This window comes from Protopterus annectens, chromosome 1.part0 (assembly GCF_019279795.1).
Source record: "Protopterus annectens isolate FY-2018-M chromosome 1.part0, PAN1.0, whole genome shotgun sequence".
NCBI classification, from domain to species: domain Eukaryota; kingdom Metazoa; phylum Chordata; order Ceratodontiformes; family Protopteridae; genus Protopterus; species Protopterus annectens.
In genome coordinates, this window is record NC_056725.1 from 387,716,918 (window position 1) to 387,734,778 (window position 17,861).

Below are 17,861 nucleotides of genomic sequence, written 5' to 3' on the forward strand. Positions count from 1 at the left end.
TAAACTACAATGGGTGGGATTCTGAAAAGTCTTGCAGTATATGAGCACAAAATGTCTGAAGTACTTAAAGGGGTAATGACGCAAACAGAAATCATATTTTTTAAGCAAAATAAAAGTAATACTGACAAGGCAATCTAATCCAATGGACTAATATATTGTATATTGACTTTGTGTACATTATGTTTATATGTGCACATACATGAGTGGAAATTCCAAACATTCTTACAATATTGCTCTCCAAAGTTTTTGGGGGAAATATAAGGAGAAATGTGACACAAGGAGTGTTCAAGTGTGATAGGGACATGAAGTGCAGCATTGACAAGACAATGTACTAATACAGTGTATGTTGGCATTTCCTATATTATGGCTATATATAAACCCAGTTGATTGAAATTTCATTTGATCAAAAACCAGTATTCAAGGCAAATAACAGGGATTTGTCCCCCTCCCCAATATTGTGAGACCCTAGAGTTGGTATATATAGCTGGGGGGTGTGGGTGGCAAAGTTCCCCACCTATTTTCGTTTAAAATATGACTTTTTGTGCCCCCCAGATCCCCCCAACTATATATACCAATTCCAGGGTCGCACGACATTGGGGAGGGGGACAATTCCCAATTTTATGCCTTGAATACTGGTTTTTGATCAAATGAAATTTCGATCAAATGGGTTTAGTTCAAATGGCGTTTCAATCAAATGAAGTAGACCCATATATATATGTATATATATATATATATATATATATATATATATATATATATATATATATATATATATATATATGTATATGGATTCCTATTACAAGAACGAAAGTTCACTACTTTGAACATGTAATAGGAAGCCTCACTTCTGCGAAAGTTCACTTTAATGAAAGTGAACTTTTGTGTAAGTGCACTTCGCCAAAAATACCGCAGCACAGTGGAGGACATAAAAAAACAAGCTATGTCCTCCACTATGGTGCAATGGTCATGGACCTTAGGGTTAGGGCACTGGTTAGGGTAAGGAGATAGTTAGTAAAGCTATCCCCTTACCCTAACCCATGCCCTAACCCTAAGGTTCGTGACTATCGCACCGTAGTGGAGGACATTGTTATGTCCTTCACTGTGCTGCAGTCATTTCGGACCTTAGGGTTAGGGCACAGGTCATGGTAAGGGGATAGCCCTAAGGTCTGTGAGTACTGCACGGAAGTTCAGTACAACACCCGTTTGTTGAACTGAACTTCACGTAAGTGCACTTTCGATTAAGTGCACTTTTGCTGCGGTGAGCATTCCATGTACTATTTAGAATTAGTGAAAATTCAATCTAGTGTATGGAACTCATATATATATATATATATATATATATATATATATAGATATATATATATATATATATATATATATATATATATATATATATATGGGTTCCGATCACTTCAACGAACTGTGTAATCACCGACACTCACCTCTTCGACACCAATCCATCGACGTCCATATCATCGACAATTCCGGTAAGCGATCTTCCCCCTCACAGGACCCATGGTAGCGGTTCTTCCTGTGTTACACCAATCAGGGTTTACGTGATTCCATATAATTTACCTTGAAAGCGCTACCATGGGTCCTGTGAGGGGGAAGATCGCTTACCGGAATTGTCGATGATATGGACGTCGATGGATTGGTGTCGAAGAGGTGAGTGTCGGTGATTACACAGTTCGTTGAAGTGATAGGAACCCATATATATATATATATATATATATATATATATATGGTTCTACCTGACATAGTCGAAACCACACAACACCGACAACCACATCACCGACACCACATATTCGACAGTCCATAAACACGAAACCACACATAACCGACAACGAAATAACCGACGGTACACAAACACGAAACCCCATACACTGCACACACAATAACAATTAAAACAAAACACACCCCCATTCCACAAACCACACACACAACACAAGCACACCAAAATCCTTACAAGCCCACACTAAACCTTACCCTAACCCTAAGGTCTAACCCTAACTCACTTAACCGCCTCCCTAACCCTAACTCACTTAACCCATCGCCTCCCTAACCCTAACTCACTTAACCCACCCCTAACCCTAACTCACTTAACCCACCTAACCTAACTCACTTAACCCACCCCTATCCCCACAGACCGTCAATCTCACACTTACCTGCCGCACCTAACGTCCGTCATACTCACACAGCCTTTCCCCATGTCGGCATCCTCGGCGTTGGTGTTGTCATCCGTCGGTCGGTCTTCTGCATTGTCGATGTTCTGCCACCCGGTCTTCTTCGTCGATCTTCTGGTCAGGTAGAACCATATATATATATATATACTTGCATATGCACACACTGGAGCACACACACACACGCACACACACACACACACACACACACACACACACACACACACACACACACACACACACACACACACACACACACACACACACACACACACACACACACACAAAGACACACAGACATCTGCACACAAGAGAGGAAACATATGATGATAGTGATTCACTTTTATATACAGCCATGTATATATGCAACTATTCACATATGATGCTGCTTTGAAACATATAGTTATGGACATGAGCAGACAGCAAACAGATTCTATGCTGAGAACATGACATATGTATAGGAAAGACAACTATGTGGAATAACATGCATTAGTATCTACAAAATCTGCCCACAACAAGCATTGCAATGGTGGTATAGCCATTTACATTAAACTGTTTCCAAAGGAAACCTCACAAATATACTCAAATTCACAATACAGAGATTATATGCTTCATGACAAAGTATTCTTCCACAACACACAGCAGGAACACTATAGTTGTGTACATATGCAACACAGACTTAAAACTGACACAGCCCAGTAGATGTGATATAATAAGGAGAATATACCTTTGGATCAGGCAACTACACTATTTCCTTATGCAGAGGTAATAATGCAATATATGTGCTTGTCACAGCATACTGTAATAGACTTGCATGATATACTGGTCACCATATTTAACTCTCCAATGTCATACATCACTAGTGGGTCACACTAATATGCAGTGTTAATATTATTCTCTGCAAAATGTTTAACTTGCCAGAGTCTAATAGAACAGAGTACCAATATTAAAAAAAAACTCACTGAACTGAGCCCTGTCCGGTGGCATAGAGGGATAAAACCCTGACTATGGTCCAACTGACATGGGTTCTTTTAGTGGCTTGGGTGACTGAGTGGCAGGGTCCGACATGCATGCCTGTCCTGGGGGGGGGGGGTTAAAGACACTCTTTGATGGTGCTTCCCAAGGGGAGGAGTTGCTCTCAGACATAATGAGCACTGGTAGCAGTGAAAAGAAAAGTGGGTAGGATATATAAAAGAAAAAGAAAATATAAAATAAAAAAAGATGGAAGCACTGACTGCCAGGACCCCAGGGCACACTTAAGATCCAGAACTAGCCCCAGCGACACTGTTGTAAGTCAAGGGGAGTAGGAGAATGGCTGGTAGATCCAGTGTGGATTTAGGGCATTGGGTGTTGGGCCAGTTAAACTGAGGTCCAAGGAGATAAAAACCAGCAAAAAAAATCCACTGATCTAATAGTATGCAATAAAGTCTGCACATCTTGCAGAGTAAGTCAGCTACACTGGTGTAGATGGGTGAAGCCCTGACAATGCCCTGACTTGGGTTCTTTTATGCAGCCCTGGAACCTGTAGGAGTTGGCAGTGGAAGGAATTATAAAGCTTTGCCTGCTCATTTCTGTTTGAGGGAAGTGATAATAAAATGTGCTGGAGTGAGGCAGGTCATTCTTGTGGCCTTGAACCTTGTTCAAAACTAGCAGCTAGACTAGCTGAATGGAGCATACCATGAGAGGAGTCTTGTCACTTTAGGATGGAAGTGGGGACATAACTAAAGAGGGGCTCATGCCAACATGTCTAAAACTAGCATCTGAATCATACTAACAAATAGAGCAGAGGGCCTCCTATATTGTTTCATGCATCACTGATAGCCCCCAGACTCATACTGCAGTTCCACCCCGCTGATAACCACAGCACAAAGGTGTTAATCCCCCGAGTGATGCTAAATAGCTGTGCTATCAGAATGGGGAGGGGATACAGGTGGCACACATGCCTCTCAACCTTTTAAAGTAATAAATCTGGACAAAGCCATAAATAAAATCGGGACAAAGGCCACAAAATATGAACAGTTTTTAAATAGTGCTCTTACAAACTTAGAAAGTTGATAAAATAGCAGGTTTTACATTAACATTCATTTTCTGAAGGATATGAAGTTTGAAACTCAAATGTTTTTCATTATTTTTGAAATTCAATCTTTAATGATCTACCACTAATTTATCAGAAAAACACAATTTTATAAAAACAGATCAAAATATGAGGCCAAAATCTGGAAATTCTGTGAAAATCTGTACAGTTGAGAGGTATGGCTAGCACACAGTCATAAAAGTCAGCCCAACCCATGGAACCTCCATGAATATGTATAAAGAAAAGAAAGAAAACACAAACCAAAACAGTCTTGCAGAGGAATATGCACTGCCAAAATATGTACTATGCAGCTAGGCCCAGAATATCACAGGAAGTTGGAGTACCATGCAGTATTGTCATGCAGTTTTAGCAATGTAAAAAGCATGACATGGGTTACAAAATGCAAGTTAGATGACCTCCCTTGCAGTTGCAATCATCACATTTGGTAAATCTAAACCTATAACTTATTGTATTCAAAAAACAATCCACTCCTTCAAATATAAATTTGCATTGCAGGCAAGCTCCACAATTTCCATTGCATACCATAGACAAAACACCTCTTCCTAAAGCCAAATATCCACTCTTTTCAATGTTTTAATTTTTATTAGTGTACCTTATAAATGTAAAATATGGTTTAACACCTAATTTCTCATGGAGTTCCTTATCCTGAACAAATATACTCCAATTTTTATCTGTTAATGATGTAATGATATGCCTTTCTATACCACATTTAGTATGCATACTATTTTCATAACTTTTTGTATCTCCTAATTTGTCAGTATTAGAATAATTATAGTATAATCTATTCCCTAGGATGAAAATGAACTTGTCTTTTCTACCTATAATAATTTTATTCTTGATCTCAGTGAGTATATCTATAGGATACCCTCTTTCTAAAAACATACTACAAATAAATCTCAGTTCATTCTTTAAATCATCACCATCAGAAATAATTCTAGCCAGGTGAACCATTTGATTTTTAACTAAACTCTTTTTCAGTTTAAATGGATGACAGATTTGAAAATGAAGATAATTAGAAAAGGTTGTTTTCCTGTATATATTCAATTTAAATTTACCTAATTCAAAATCCTTGATAATTTAAATATCTGAATAAGTGATGCTTGTATGTGAAACATTATAGGTGAAGAAGGAGGGAGGGACTATTGAGATAAGACTACTGAGATGCCATATTGTCACAAAGTCAGTGGTAGCTTATATTAATTCTGCAGCCATATGTAGCTGATACTAGACAAGAAGATAGACTGAATTATAGAAGCCATTGTGTATATAGGGTTCTATCCTGAAGCAATAGAACAGGAACAAATCCAGGAATCATTAGGATATTGCTTTAAATACCTTTTGATATTGTTGTCTAATATATGCTGGTATCTTGGACACATCTGGAATTCATAAACTCCAGTGCCCTGGATCAACTTATCCACAGTCCCACCAGGGGTAACAATATCCTAGACCTAGTCTAGTCATTACCAACATGAGTGACCGGTGTTCCACACCTGAAGTCAACTCCTTGTTGGTCCGATCCGACCATAAGCTAATCACCCTTGATATCCACATCCCACCCCCACCCCCATTATGGAAACCACATTAAAAAATTTCTCTAAAGCCAACTTCATGCTTCTTAAAACAGAAGTGGTGAACTTCATGACACCCATGCAGATGGACAATACAGTTACAACTGCTGAATCCTACACAAATGACCTCTATAAGCACTTACAAGAGTGCATGGATCGTGCTATCCCAAACAGAACGAAGACACTATCCTCCAAAAAAAAAACCCAATCTGGTGATCCCCTGGCATAAACAAATTGTACAATAGAAGGAAGAAACTGTTGCAAAAGAGAGTAAAATCCCATCAGTGGAGGAGCTCCCTGGTCAGCCTCAGTAAGAAGCTGAGATCCCTTATAAGATCCTCCAAAGCTAGCTACGAAACAAAATCGCCATTAATTCCAATAACAACCACAAAGCATTCTATAGCTATGTCAAGAACCTCGATGAAAACACCCAGATCTGCTCTGAGTTATAGCACAAAGGCACGAAAATTACAGAACCATCAGATATTGCCAAAATCCTGGCAGATAGGTTCAGTGCTAAGTTTAACCCCCCCCCCCTCACCTCCTAAAGGGCCCATATCTATACAGGAAGAATGCAGAGTCCCTGTAATCGCAACTACGCAGGTAAAAGCTGCACTCTCTAAAGCCAAAAACACAGCATCCATGGGACCGGACAACATCCCAGGCTGCATTTTACATGAACTTCAGAACCTACCTATTAGCCTTACGAGCCCGGTCTGCAAGGCCATGGAATGTATCATCATGGAATTCATAAACAAAGACATTGGTAACCTCCAAACTCTGGATCCCACCCAGTTTGGGTTTGTGAAAAGCAGACCATGCCTCCTGAACCTGATTGACTTCTTTGAGGCAGTCACCAAAGCAGTAGATGAGGGTAAGGTGATTCACACAGCCTATCTTGACCTCACCAAGGCTTTCAACACCATCCCCCATTCTGGAATTATAGTTAAACTCTCTAAACTAGGTATAAATCCCTATGTCACAAGATGGGTTGCCAAATGACTCACTGACAGAACCCACACTGTAAAAGTTGCAGACTCCAAATCTGACCTCAAAGCAGTGACAAGTGGCATACCACAGGGTTCTGTCCTGGGACATCTCCTGTTTGGTATCTACTTCTCTGAAGTACAGGCTAACACAGATGGCCTCTGGCTAATGAAGCTCACAGATGACTGCAAACTATGAGCCATAGTCAAGTCACCAAATGATGTGGACATCCTACAGAAGGGCCTTACTGAGGCAGATGCCTGGTGTCAGAGCCATGGCCTCAAGCTCAATGCCAAAAACTGCAGTGTCATCCCATTTGGTAAAAACTCTGTACCCATGAACTACCACATAGGCAGCAATCTACTTAACACCGAATGTGTGATAAGAGATCTTGGGACCCAGGTGGACAGTAGTCTCTCCTTTGATAGTTACATTGCCACAGTAGTCAGGAAGTCCTTCTATGTGGCACACCTCATCATAAAAGGGTTCTCATCCAGGAAAAAAGAGGTCATTGTTCCCCTCTACTCGACACTCATTAGACCCATTTCAGAGTACAACGCCCCTTTTGGAATGTGCCTCACAAGACATCTGCGGCAGCTGGAAAGGCCACAGAAGTACCTCACAAAGAGGATTACTGTCCTCAAACAAATGCCCTATGCTGACCGCCTCAAAAAACTCCAGCTTTAATCCATAGCATATTGCCTACTCTGAGGTGTTCTCTGCCTAACATATAAAGCTATGTCAAACCCAGAGCTGTTGGACATGCTACACCTAAAGAAATCCCAATCTCTCCGAGCTACACACTCTAGGGACCTAAACCTTGTCAGCACAATAAACAGGACATGCTGGAGGGATAGATTCCTGTCCCAGAGACTTTCTATACTCTGGAGCAGGCTACCCATCTAAGTCAAGCAAAGTTCTTCATTAGCACTCTTCAAGAAAAATCTTGATGAGTGGATAGGAAATTAGAAATACACCCCAGGGATCACTTCTGTGTCTCTGCTTAACAGTGGCACAGGAAAATAACTTTCTTGGGTGGCGTAAACCAGGGAACCTTGTTGGCTATGCTTACGTAGGCCCTTGGGCTGATAGCCTAGTACCTACCTATGAACCTATGAACCTATGAACAAAGCTTCACCACCAGCATTATTGGCATTAGTTGTAGAAACACTGCATTTATCTAGACAGCATCATTGTTGATTTGGGCAGTACCAGTTTAACAAACCCTTTACTGAAGGACATCTTTAATAAATGCAAGTGACATTAGGTCACTTGAAATTTTGAAATGTTGGCACTTGAAATGCCAAGTGCCAAAAAGCTAAAATAACAAAAACAAAAAAGACTGAAAACCCAGAAGAAGAGCAAATCTTGAAGATTGTTTTTCTCCTTTAAACTTATTTTGTGCAGGGGGGCAAGTCCCCCACACCCCCAAACCCATACATACCAACTCCAAGATCACCATACCTTGGAGAAAAGGGAATATTCCTTGAAATGGCTATCTCAGACTTGATGTATGTCAGTTTTTTTCAGCTATTCTTTCTCCATGTTTTGGGACTCGCTGTTTCAGGTCCTGACATTTCAAATGGTTACTGTGATATTATTAATATTAACACTATGTACAATTAAGGCAGGCAGTCATCCAGTGGTCATTTATTAAAAGTATGTCTTTAAAAGTAAAATATAACTACAGCATGAGGTGTAAGTACTAACCATTGTCATGGAAGAAAGGACAGTTGCAATATTCATTGCTATTATGGCTGTGGCATTGTGTTTATTATATATTGCTGTTTGTTCACCAGGTAAGTGGGCTAGTTTACTGACATTTTTCAGCCACAACACAAGCTCAAGGAGCAGAAAATACATTTGGATCTTCCTAATCAACAATATTACATGCAGAATGATGAAATTATAAAAATTCAGTACATAATGATACATTCGGTGCAGACAGGCTAAGACTTAAAAAATCCAGTTGGAGTGCATTAACAGAAAATGCAAAGAAAACTGTGCAAGCCAACATATGCATAAGATAACAGTGCAATTATACATAAAATGCATATATATATATATATATATATATATATATATATATATATATATATATATATATATATATATCCATGAAATATACTTTTTAAAATACCACATTGTGAGGCTGAGAAAAAAAAGTTTCTTAAAGGTATTCTGTCATCTGTGATATTGCATGGTAACATATCGAACCATTGCTGTGGTAGCAATTGCAAGTAGATTCTGTAAAGAAGTGCTCTTTAGGTACATGTTTGAAGGTTCTAAGGGTGTCTAGGTTTTTGACGTTGGCAGGCATATCAGTAGACAAGTGGTTCCAAGTAGCAGGTTGCAATCTACAGAAGGGTCTCATAAATACAGCAGTTTTAAATAGTAGAGAGAAATGGTTGAAAGCCATTTGGAATTATTTTAGCAAACTGCAATGGTTATTATGAAGATCTGAGGATCAGCTAATACAATGAATCTACAAATTTTATTCACAGCAGTCTGTATTCTGGGAGTATTCTAGGCTGAATGCATAACAATGAAACCCTTTCCACTGGTGTACAGGGATTAAGCCCTAACTATAGCTCGGTGGACACGGGTTTGATTAGCAGCTCGAGCCACCGATGAAGCAGCATTGAGGGATGGGCATGCCCATTTTGAGGGATAAGGCACTCATTGGTGACACTCCTTTAGGGGAAAGTGTGGTCCAAATAGGGGAGCAGGGAAACAGAAAGTAGGCAGGGCATATAAAATTAAAAAGAAAAAAAAAAAAAACACAAGAAAGCAGCAGAAAAGGCCATGCCCCCTGAAATTGTTAAGCTCTATGAATGACCCAAGCAACACCAGTGGGTAGGAGAATGGCCTGTAGAGCCAGCGTGGATGTGGGGCACTGGGGGCTGGGCTGGCACAAATGATATCTGATATAGGTGTGAGTTTGTGTGTGTGTGTGTGTGTGTGTGTGTGTGTGTGTGTGTGTGTGTGTGTGTGTGTGTGTGTGTGTGTGTGTGTGTGTGTGTGTGTGTGTGTGTGTGTGTGTGTGTGTGTGTGTGTGTGTGTGTGTGTGTATATATATATATATATATATATATATATATATATATATATAGATCTATGTCAAAATGACAGATTGCTATAATGTCGTGTTGAAAAACAGCGAGACGGAAAAGACAAAGGTTTACATTCACTAACAAAGAGGAGGAAGAAGACCTAAAACAAAACCTTACGATACACCTGTTTCAAGTGTACCAACAAGTGACTGTAAGACATTAATATGGATTTGGAAGTTTCTGTCCTTCAGGTAGTTGTAAAACCAGCAAATACCATTATCATCAAAGCTGAGTTGTTTGAGTTTACTGAAAAGGCTGTGGTTGACTGTTTGAAAAGCCCTTGTTGTGTTAACACAGGGACCTGCAGTAATGAATCCCTCATTCAGAAGCTGATACTTATGGCTTTTTCATGGCGGTAAAATACAGTTATATGAATATGGAATTGGATAAATAGCATTTACTGCTTTGCTTAACACATTATCAAATTTCTGAAGAGCACTTATTTCATACGTGCAGAAACATTTCTATGCAAGAGGAGAGTGAGCTTGAGAGTTATCACTGATGGTCACACAGGATGGATTGAAAGAGTCTTAAGAGGATCTACCCCTATGTGTTGGCATTATTCAGCAGGTGATTGTGAGCAATTAAGCATGGAATCACTTTAGGTGTGGCCCTGCTATCTCCAGTAGTGATAATATCCCCTCATGACCTTCCTATTCATCTAATCTAGCTGACATTCATAGTTTTAGTCTTGATTAAGGTCTAGGGTCAGAAGAACCATGTGCATCATTCCAGTATATTCTCATTACCCCTCTCATCAAATAAAGGTAAGTGAGTATAAGCTCATAATTTATTTTTCCCTCCAGGTCCTATAAATGCCTGGGCTACATTACTGAACCCAGGTCTGGGTCACTGTCAGGCAGGACATCATTTGTCTACATCAATGTAGTTGGCTTGCTCTTCAAAAGTTGCAGATTTTGGCACTTCCTATTGGATAAGTAAGTGCTTGTGAACATTAGCATTGTGTGTTTTCAGTCCCCAGTATGGTAAACATTGTGTGGAGAATAAAAGTTTGAAACATTGCTTGCACATTAGTGATATATTGTATTGCAGAATTACATATTCTGCCATTATGTCATGCAATTCTGTAGCGTTCTGAGACATGCAAGTATATGGGATCAGTACTCGTACACAAGGAGACAGTATAGTCTCGTGATACCAAGCTAACAACTCATCCATTGGGCGGTATCACTATTTATGTTTGTGTTTTATATATATATATATATATATATATATCGAAAAAAACAAAGCAAGAAGAAGTGCAGTCAATCTGTAGTTCAACCAGTATAAATGTAGTCCGATATAAAATGAGCAGTTCCAAAAGAACAAATAAAAACCTTTTAATAACAAAGAGATGTGAGCGCTTTCACGGATGCTATATCCACTTCATCAGACATGATTACAAGAAAATCATAATTCATTAAATACTCTTTCAACCACTCCTACCTTATTATTCAATTAAACTATTAGCACTTGAATGAGCAAATAACTCCATCCTGAGGCTTAAACATACTTACAATGTCATGATCTTCTAAAAACATATATATCTATATATAAAACGTAGCAAATGCCCCTAACAAAACTGGTATCTATTAATACAAATATGCTAATATACCAAATATGAAAAGTTGAGTAGACATAAAAATATATATAAGTGCCTAAATCTCTGAATAAATAAAACCTATTGATGGAAAACCTAAGCTGGACCTGAAAAACATTATTTCTATCTTAATCTCCTGGCTTTCAAATGGGGCTTAAGAGAGATAGTCTCATTAAGACCTCTGCCCCTATGTGCACCAAATCTAAAAATCCATCGAAGTTCAGCCTGTTCAGTTTGATTGATAATATCTCCAAATCGTATACTCTCCGCTTGGACATGGAGTACTTGTAAGAGAAAAACATGGTCCATTCCTTCCTGTAGAGTGTGCTTAGCCAGGGCACGATATACTTGTTTCCTTGCATAACAGTAGGCATGGTCCCTGATACAGTCCCTCAGGCTCCTGTTGGTTTTGCCTACGTAAAAACAGAAACAGACCACTCAGCGTGCCACATAAACCACATTTCTGGTGTTACAACCACTGTTGTTACGCAGTTCCCACAGACGTCCTGTGTCCGGATGTCTGAAATAACGTGATTCATCTATGGAATCACACTGCAGACATCTCCCACATTTCTTAGTCCCTTCAAAACTCATGGACTCGGGAAATAAGGGGCACATGCTTGAGTCATTGTAACACAGAGATTATTTAAGGCATTTCATGTTGCTATTAGTAAAAGTGGGATGATCTCCTACTACCTTCCTAACTTTCTCATCCACGATGAGAATATTCCAGTTAGAAGTTATAGCTTTCTCAATAATACTGGTATTATTACTGAAAGGAATAACAACTGATTCCTTCCTCGGCCTCTCCCTATTGAATGTACTAACTGGCAGGCCATCTCTACCAGAATAGTAGGGTTTAGCTCTAGTGACTCTCAAATCACCCACACTAGAGTATACCCTACTAATTTCCTGTTCACTGTAACCTATCTCCACTAACCCTGACCTAAGGTCATGAAGTTCATTCATAAAGCATGCATCCTCGCATGACAATCTTGAGAGTCTCATGGCCTGTCCCTTGATGATGTTTCCAAAAATGTTGGGATTGTGCATGCTAGTTCTATATAAATATGCTGGCCTATGACATGACTTACAATAAACTTTAGTCAAAAAACTGTTGTTGTGTCGGGAGATGGTTACATCCAAATAATTGATGGTAACCGCTGAGAAGTTTATGGTAAACTTCAAAAATGAATCCATACTATTCAATTGTTCAAAGAACATCAGGAGCATCCCATCAGTGCCCTTCCATAAAAAGAAGAGATCATCTACAAATCTCCTGTAAAAAACTATGTTTGAATTATCAAGCATGTGCCTCCTTTCCCATGTCACCATGACAAGATTGGCATAACTGTTTGCACAACTAGTGCCCATGGCAACACCTTTCTGCTGCCTATAATACATATGTTGAAATAGAAAAATGTTACTCTCCAATACCAATTCTAACAGAAGACACAAGAAATCAACCTTACTAGAGCCCATTAAATTGCTCATTCAAGGGCTAATAGTTTAATTGAATAATAAGGTAGGAGTGGTTGAAAGAGTATGTAATGAATTCTGATTTTCTTGTAACCATGTCTGATGAAACGGATATAGCATCCATGAAAGCGCTCACATCTCTTTGTTATTAAAATGTTTTTATTTGTTCTTTTGGAACTGCTCATTTTATATCGGACTACATTTATACTGGTTGAACTACAGATTGAATGCACTTCTTCTTGCTTTGGTTTTTTCGATATTTACTTTTGGGCTTTTGGATTTTGTATATATATATATATATATATATATATATATATATATATATATATATATATTGGCATTTGGTTACCAGGAAAGTGCGATTGGGTAGGTGACCATTTTCAGCAGACGCCGGGGGAGAAAAGCTCCAAAGTATTTCAAAAACTTTTTAAGAACAATAATTTTACAAGCTTCAAAAATAATACAAAAACATCTATGGTTGAAATATTTATACCAAGTGGGCATGTGTGCAAGAAAGCAGAAGACAATCCAGTGAAGACAGTTTGGGACAGACAAGAAGAAGGCAAGAGGAAACAAGGGCAGTCAGCAAAGAGATGGCTGGACTGTGTGAAAAAAAGACCTATTGAAGAAGGTGGGAGAGTGACACTGAATCAAGGGAGATTTCAATAACTGATGCAACACCTCAACACCATGCAGAACATTTGAAAAAGGGAGTTAATTATGATGATTGCTAAGAAACCTCTCAGGAATGCATGGCTATGCTATGGAAGATACTCACAGATCAACAGCCTGTTTCGTACCGACAAGCGTATGAACGTGTATGTCTTCAATTTTATGGTTCATATACACATGAATATTGTTTGTTCTATCACCCTTTTAATTATGCCACTTGTGTATCTGTGCATATAGCCATAATCCAAGCAAATCCAGCATATCCCACATGGAACTATTTGATAAAATCTGCATTCACAATACTACTATTCCGTGCCTTTCTCTTTGTGCACTTCCAAACACATGCTAATGAGGGCTACAGTTACTAGTTTGAGTGTACTATGCCCACATCTCCTGCTCTTCTGCATTTTCATTGGTTTAAGTCTTGATTTGCTGTTGGCAGAATTTACCACTAGGATCACACCCCACAATATGAGAACCAACACTGACTGGTCAGTCCTATTCCCCCACTCTGTTTCTTCCACATCCAAGCTGCCAGTCAAACTCATGTTATGTGGGGGTCCCTATTGAAATGTCAGCACTTGAAATGCTGAGTGTCAACATGTGTCATAAAAAGACCAAAAACACGACTCTCAAAGATTGCTCTTCTTTCTCTTCGACTACCTTTAAAATCCTAATACATGCATGTGAAATTCTACTTATTGCAATTATTTACCGCACAAATATAGAAAAGAAAAGTCATAAAAGAGTTCTGTTACAAATATTTAGGACTAGATTTTGTTCTTGGTTAACAAATGGAACAATTATTCATCTCTAGCATCAAGTCTGAGAAAGCAGATAATATTGAATAAGACTTCAGAAATGAATGAACTTTACCATTATCACAACAGTTTTTCTTGTGTCAAAATGTCTGGTGGCTTCCCATCTTTGTAGAATTACTGCTTCACAGCACTTCATTCTGAAGTATCTTATTTTGGCTGGGATACTTTCTGTGTGTAGTCTGCATGTTCTCCCCATGTCCATGTTGGGTGATGTAAATGTTATAGTTTTCTCCCAAATTCTAAAGACATATTTAAGTTGAGCTAACAGGTTTTCATTGTGTGTACATGCTGTGTGAGAGTGACATTGGGTTTATGTGTGTGTGTGTGTGTGTGTGTGTGTGTGTGTGTGTGTGTGTGTGTGTGTGTGTGTGTGTGTGTGTGTGTGTGTGTGTGTGTGTGTGTGTGTGTGTGTGTGTGTGTGTGTGTGTATTTCTGTATTGTATGTATGAATGCACCTTAGATATCAAGTTACATTTAAATGTTAATCCACTGTAGAATGTACATGCTTACTGATTTTTATATTTCCTTTCGGTCAATAACATCAGAAAATAGTGCATACTATACCTTAATCATCACGTCACACTGTTTTCATGTCATCACAACTCATATAGTCTAACTCTGAAATACTTGTATTAAGGTATAAAATAAAAAATAACAACATACTGCATGCAAAAAATACATACATTCCCCCAAAAATAACACTATTCACCAAAATCTAATCCATAGAAATAACATTTTAAAATATAATAAAAATGAGAGGAAACACAAAAACCAAGAAATAATAATAATAATAGTAATAGTAATGGTACTAATAATAATAATAATAATAATAATAATAATAATAATAATAACTAAATAAACTAAATAAATACAAGACACTAAATCATGCAATTTAGTCAGAAACTTAACCATAATTACACTACCCAGAAACTACTACCAGTAAACAACCTAAAAATTAGAAAAAACAGGTATAAAATTAATTCAACAAACTTATAAAGAACTACAGATGAGACAGTTCATTCATAAAAACATAAGGAAAGTATATGAAGCCTTTTGAATACACATCATATGTCATTATTGCATCTTCTTGAAATAAAATGGAAACAGTAATTTGTATTGAAAAAAAATGAGAAAAATATTACATAGAATGTATGAGGGGGTCTGGTTTGGGTAATAAATGATATATCTCGGTCTGTAGGAAGAGGGAACTCAGTACAGAGTGTGTGGCTTTGCCACTCTTCCTGAAGACATGTTTCCTTGAGTTATACTACAAAATATTTCATTTCTTACTCAGCAGACCAGCATATACTCCATATATTTATACCTCTACATATCCCTGTATAGATAGCTAAAAATATAGATACAGATATAGATATAGATATAGATATAGATGTACATACAGCTGCGTGTGTGAGCGTGTGTGTGTGTGTGTGTGTGTGTGTGTGTGTGTGTGTGTGTGTGTGTGTGTGTGTGTGTGTGTGTGTGTATGTGTGTGTCTGATCAGTTAGCAAGAAAAAATGCATTTAAAATCACAATGCAATTTAAAATTCAGATTTAGATGAAAAATTGCTGTATTAAATAATGTAGGATTCTGCTGTAGCTAAATTGTTTTGCATGTTAGAAACTGATTATGAAGAATGGTCTGTGTGAAAATGTTATTGCATGTTTAAGTTGGTGAAGAACTTCATTATTAAAATAATTTACCCATTATCACATATTGCTTTGCTGTGAATAAAATGTAAACGGAGTAGAAATGTAGTATTCTGGGCATTGTTGCTTAAGGTTTTTCCTCATTATTTTCAGTAACAAGAGATAACATTTTTAAGAAAAATATCATATATCTTACCGGTGGAGCCAATGCAATATCTGTCTTTGTGCATGTGTCCATTGAACTTCTTGCTGTATCAGGTTTTCAGTTTCAAGAAAGAAAAATGTTAGATTTGTGAACACTTAATACATGAGTACCATTTATAAAGCTCCTTTCTGCCTCTCCTCAAGGAAGTAAATGGCTTATTTTATTTACCGGGACAATTATTTAATTACCTCTGACAATAACATATTGTCAAAAGAAAATCAAAGATCAATGCAGCCAAGGTTTAGTTAAAGTTCCTTTATTCTTGTACAAGGACACAAAAATGCAGTTCAGAAATTTGTCTGACATTATACAGGAAATACTTCACAATTATACCGTTCTGTAAACCATTGCCCTCTAAGCTGACGTAATTAAATACAACTCTAAGCATTGTTCTAAGACAGGTGTTTACTAAGTTTTTCTGCTGATATAACAACTATAGATGTTCCCATGAGAAAGTTTTCTCAAAAACAGCATGGCCTTCCTGACCACTGGGCTGTAACGATTCAGTGTTACAATTCGTGATTCTTTCTCACTTCGAACACAAAGCACATACTGATTTCAGTCTATAATTTTATCTAATTCCTCTACAGCTGCAGTGTTCATTTAACATAAACAAGGTTATTTGTCTAGGTCTAATAACGTTTCATTGTTCTCCTACCTTAGTGCTAGCAAAATCATCTGTTTCTCAGTGTATGACCAAGCTCATTCTCTGAGCTGACCAGAAGCAAAGACAGAAAGTACATGCAATTATTTTTCAAGCCTGTAACAGAATAAATGTGTTAACCCCTTTGAGCTTCTAATGCAGCAAGCATAACACTAATACATATATGAATACATATTTTACTATATATGTGAATACATATTTTTCTAACATTTCCTCCCTATTAACACTTTTTATTCTGTTCAAAAGCGTAAACAAGTTAGTTTCTTCTCCTAACCTCTTCCACTTGGGATTTGCGGTTAGGTGAGTCATTCAGTTTAAACTTCTGAAAGCATTTCATTTTCCAACAGTTCATCAACTTCAGTTTTTTGATACAAGGTTTCAGATACTGATATATCTATCAATTCTTTGATCATTTTTTTTATGCAGGGTATGCCACAACATGCACACACTCCCAATAGGAGTATCCCCACACAGACGGCTATCAATATGTTCATTATGAAGGTACCCCACCCCCCAAACAGATTCTGGAAAAAGTCCATCAGTGGGTTGGGGCCTGGCTTGGTCATGGCCGACACTTGCTGTATCACCTCAAGGTGGTCGATGATCTCATGCTGATAATCAGGGATGTACGCACAACATTCTTCTTTGATTAAAGTGCAAGTACTACCTCTCACCGCTAGGGTGAAGTCGAGAGCCATACGATTCTGGAGCACTACAGTTCTCATAGAATTTAGTTCATCAGTTATCAGTTCAAGAGCAGAAAGAGTCACATTACTCATTACTTTGATAAGTTTAGACAGTTTTTGCAGTTCCCAAATTGATTT

At 38.0% G+C, this 17,861-nt stretch overlaps 1 protein-coding gene across 1 annotated transcript in view; it reads right to left on the minus strand.

The window, feature by feature from the left end:
- LOC122801344 (pulmonary surfactant-associated protein C-like) overlaps nucleotides 1–16,530 on the minus strand; it is a 114,372-nt gene extending 97,842 nt beyond the window's left edge. Inside the window, exon 1 of the mRNA XM_044070887.1 lies at nucleotides 16,365–16,530. Coding sequence (XP_043926822.1) covers nucleotides 16,365–16,406 — 42 coding nt within the window. The 5' untranslated portion in view covers nucleotides 16,407–16,530. The remainder of the gene's footprint in view (nucleotides 1–16,364) is intronic.
- Nucleotides 16,531–17,861: the final 1,331 nt, after the last annotated feature.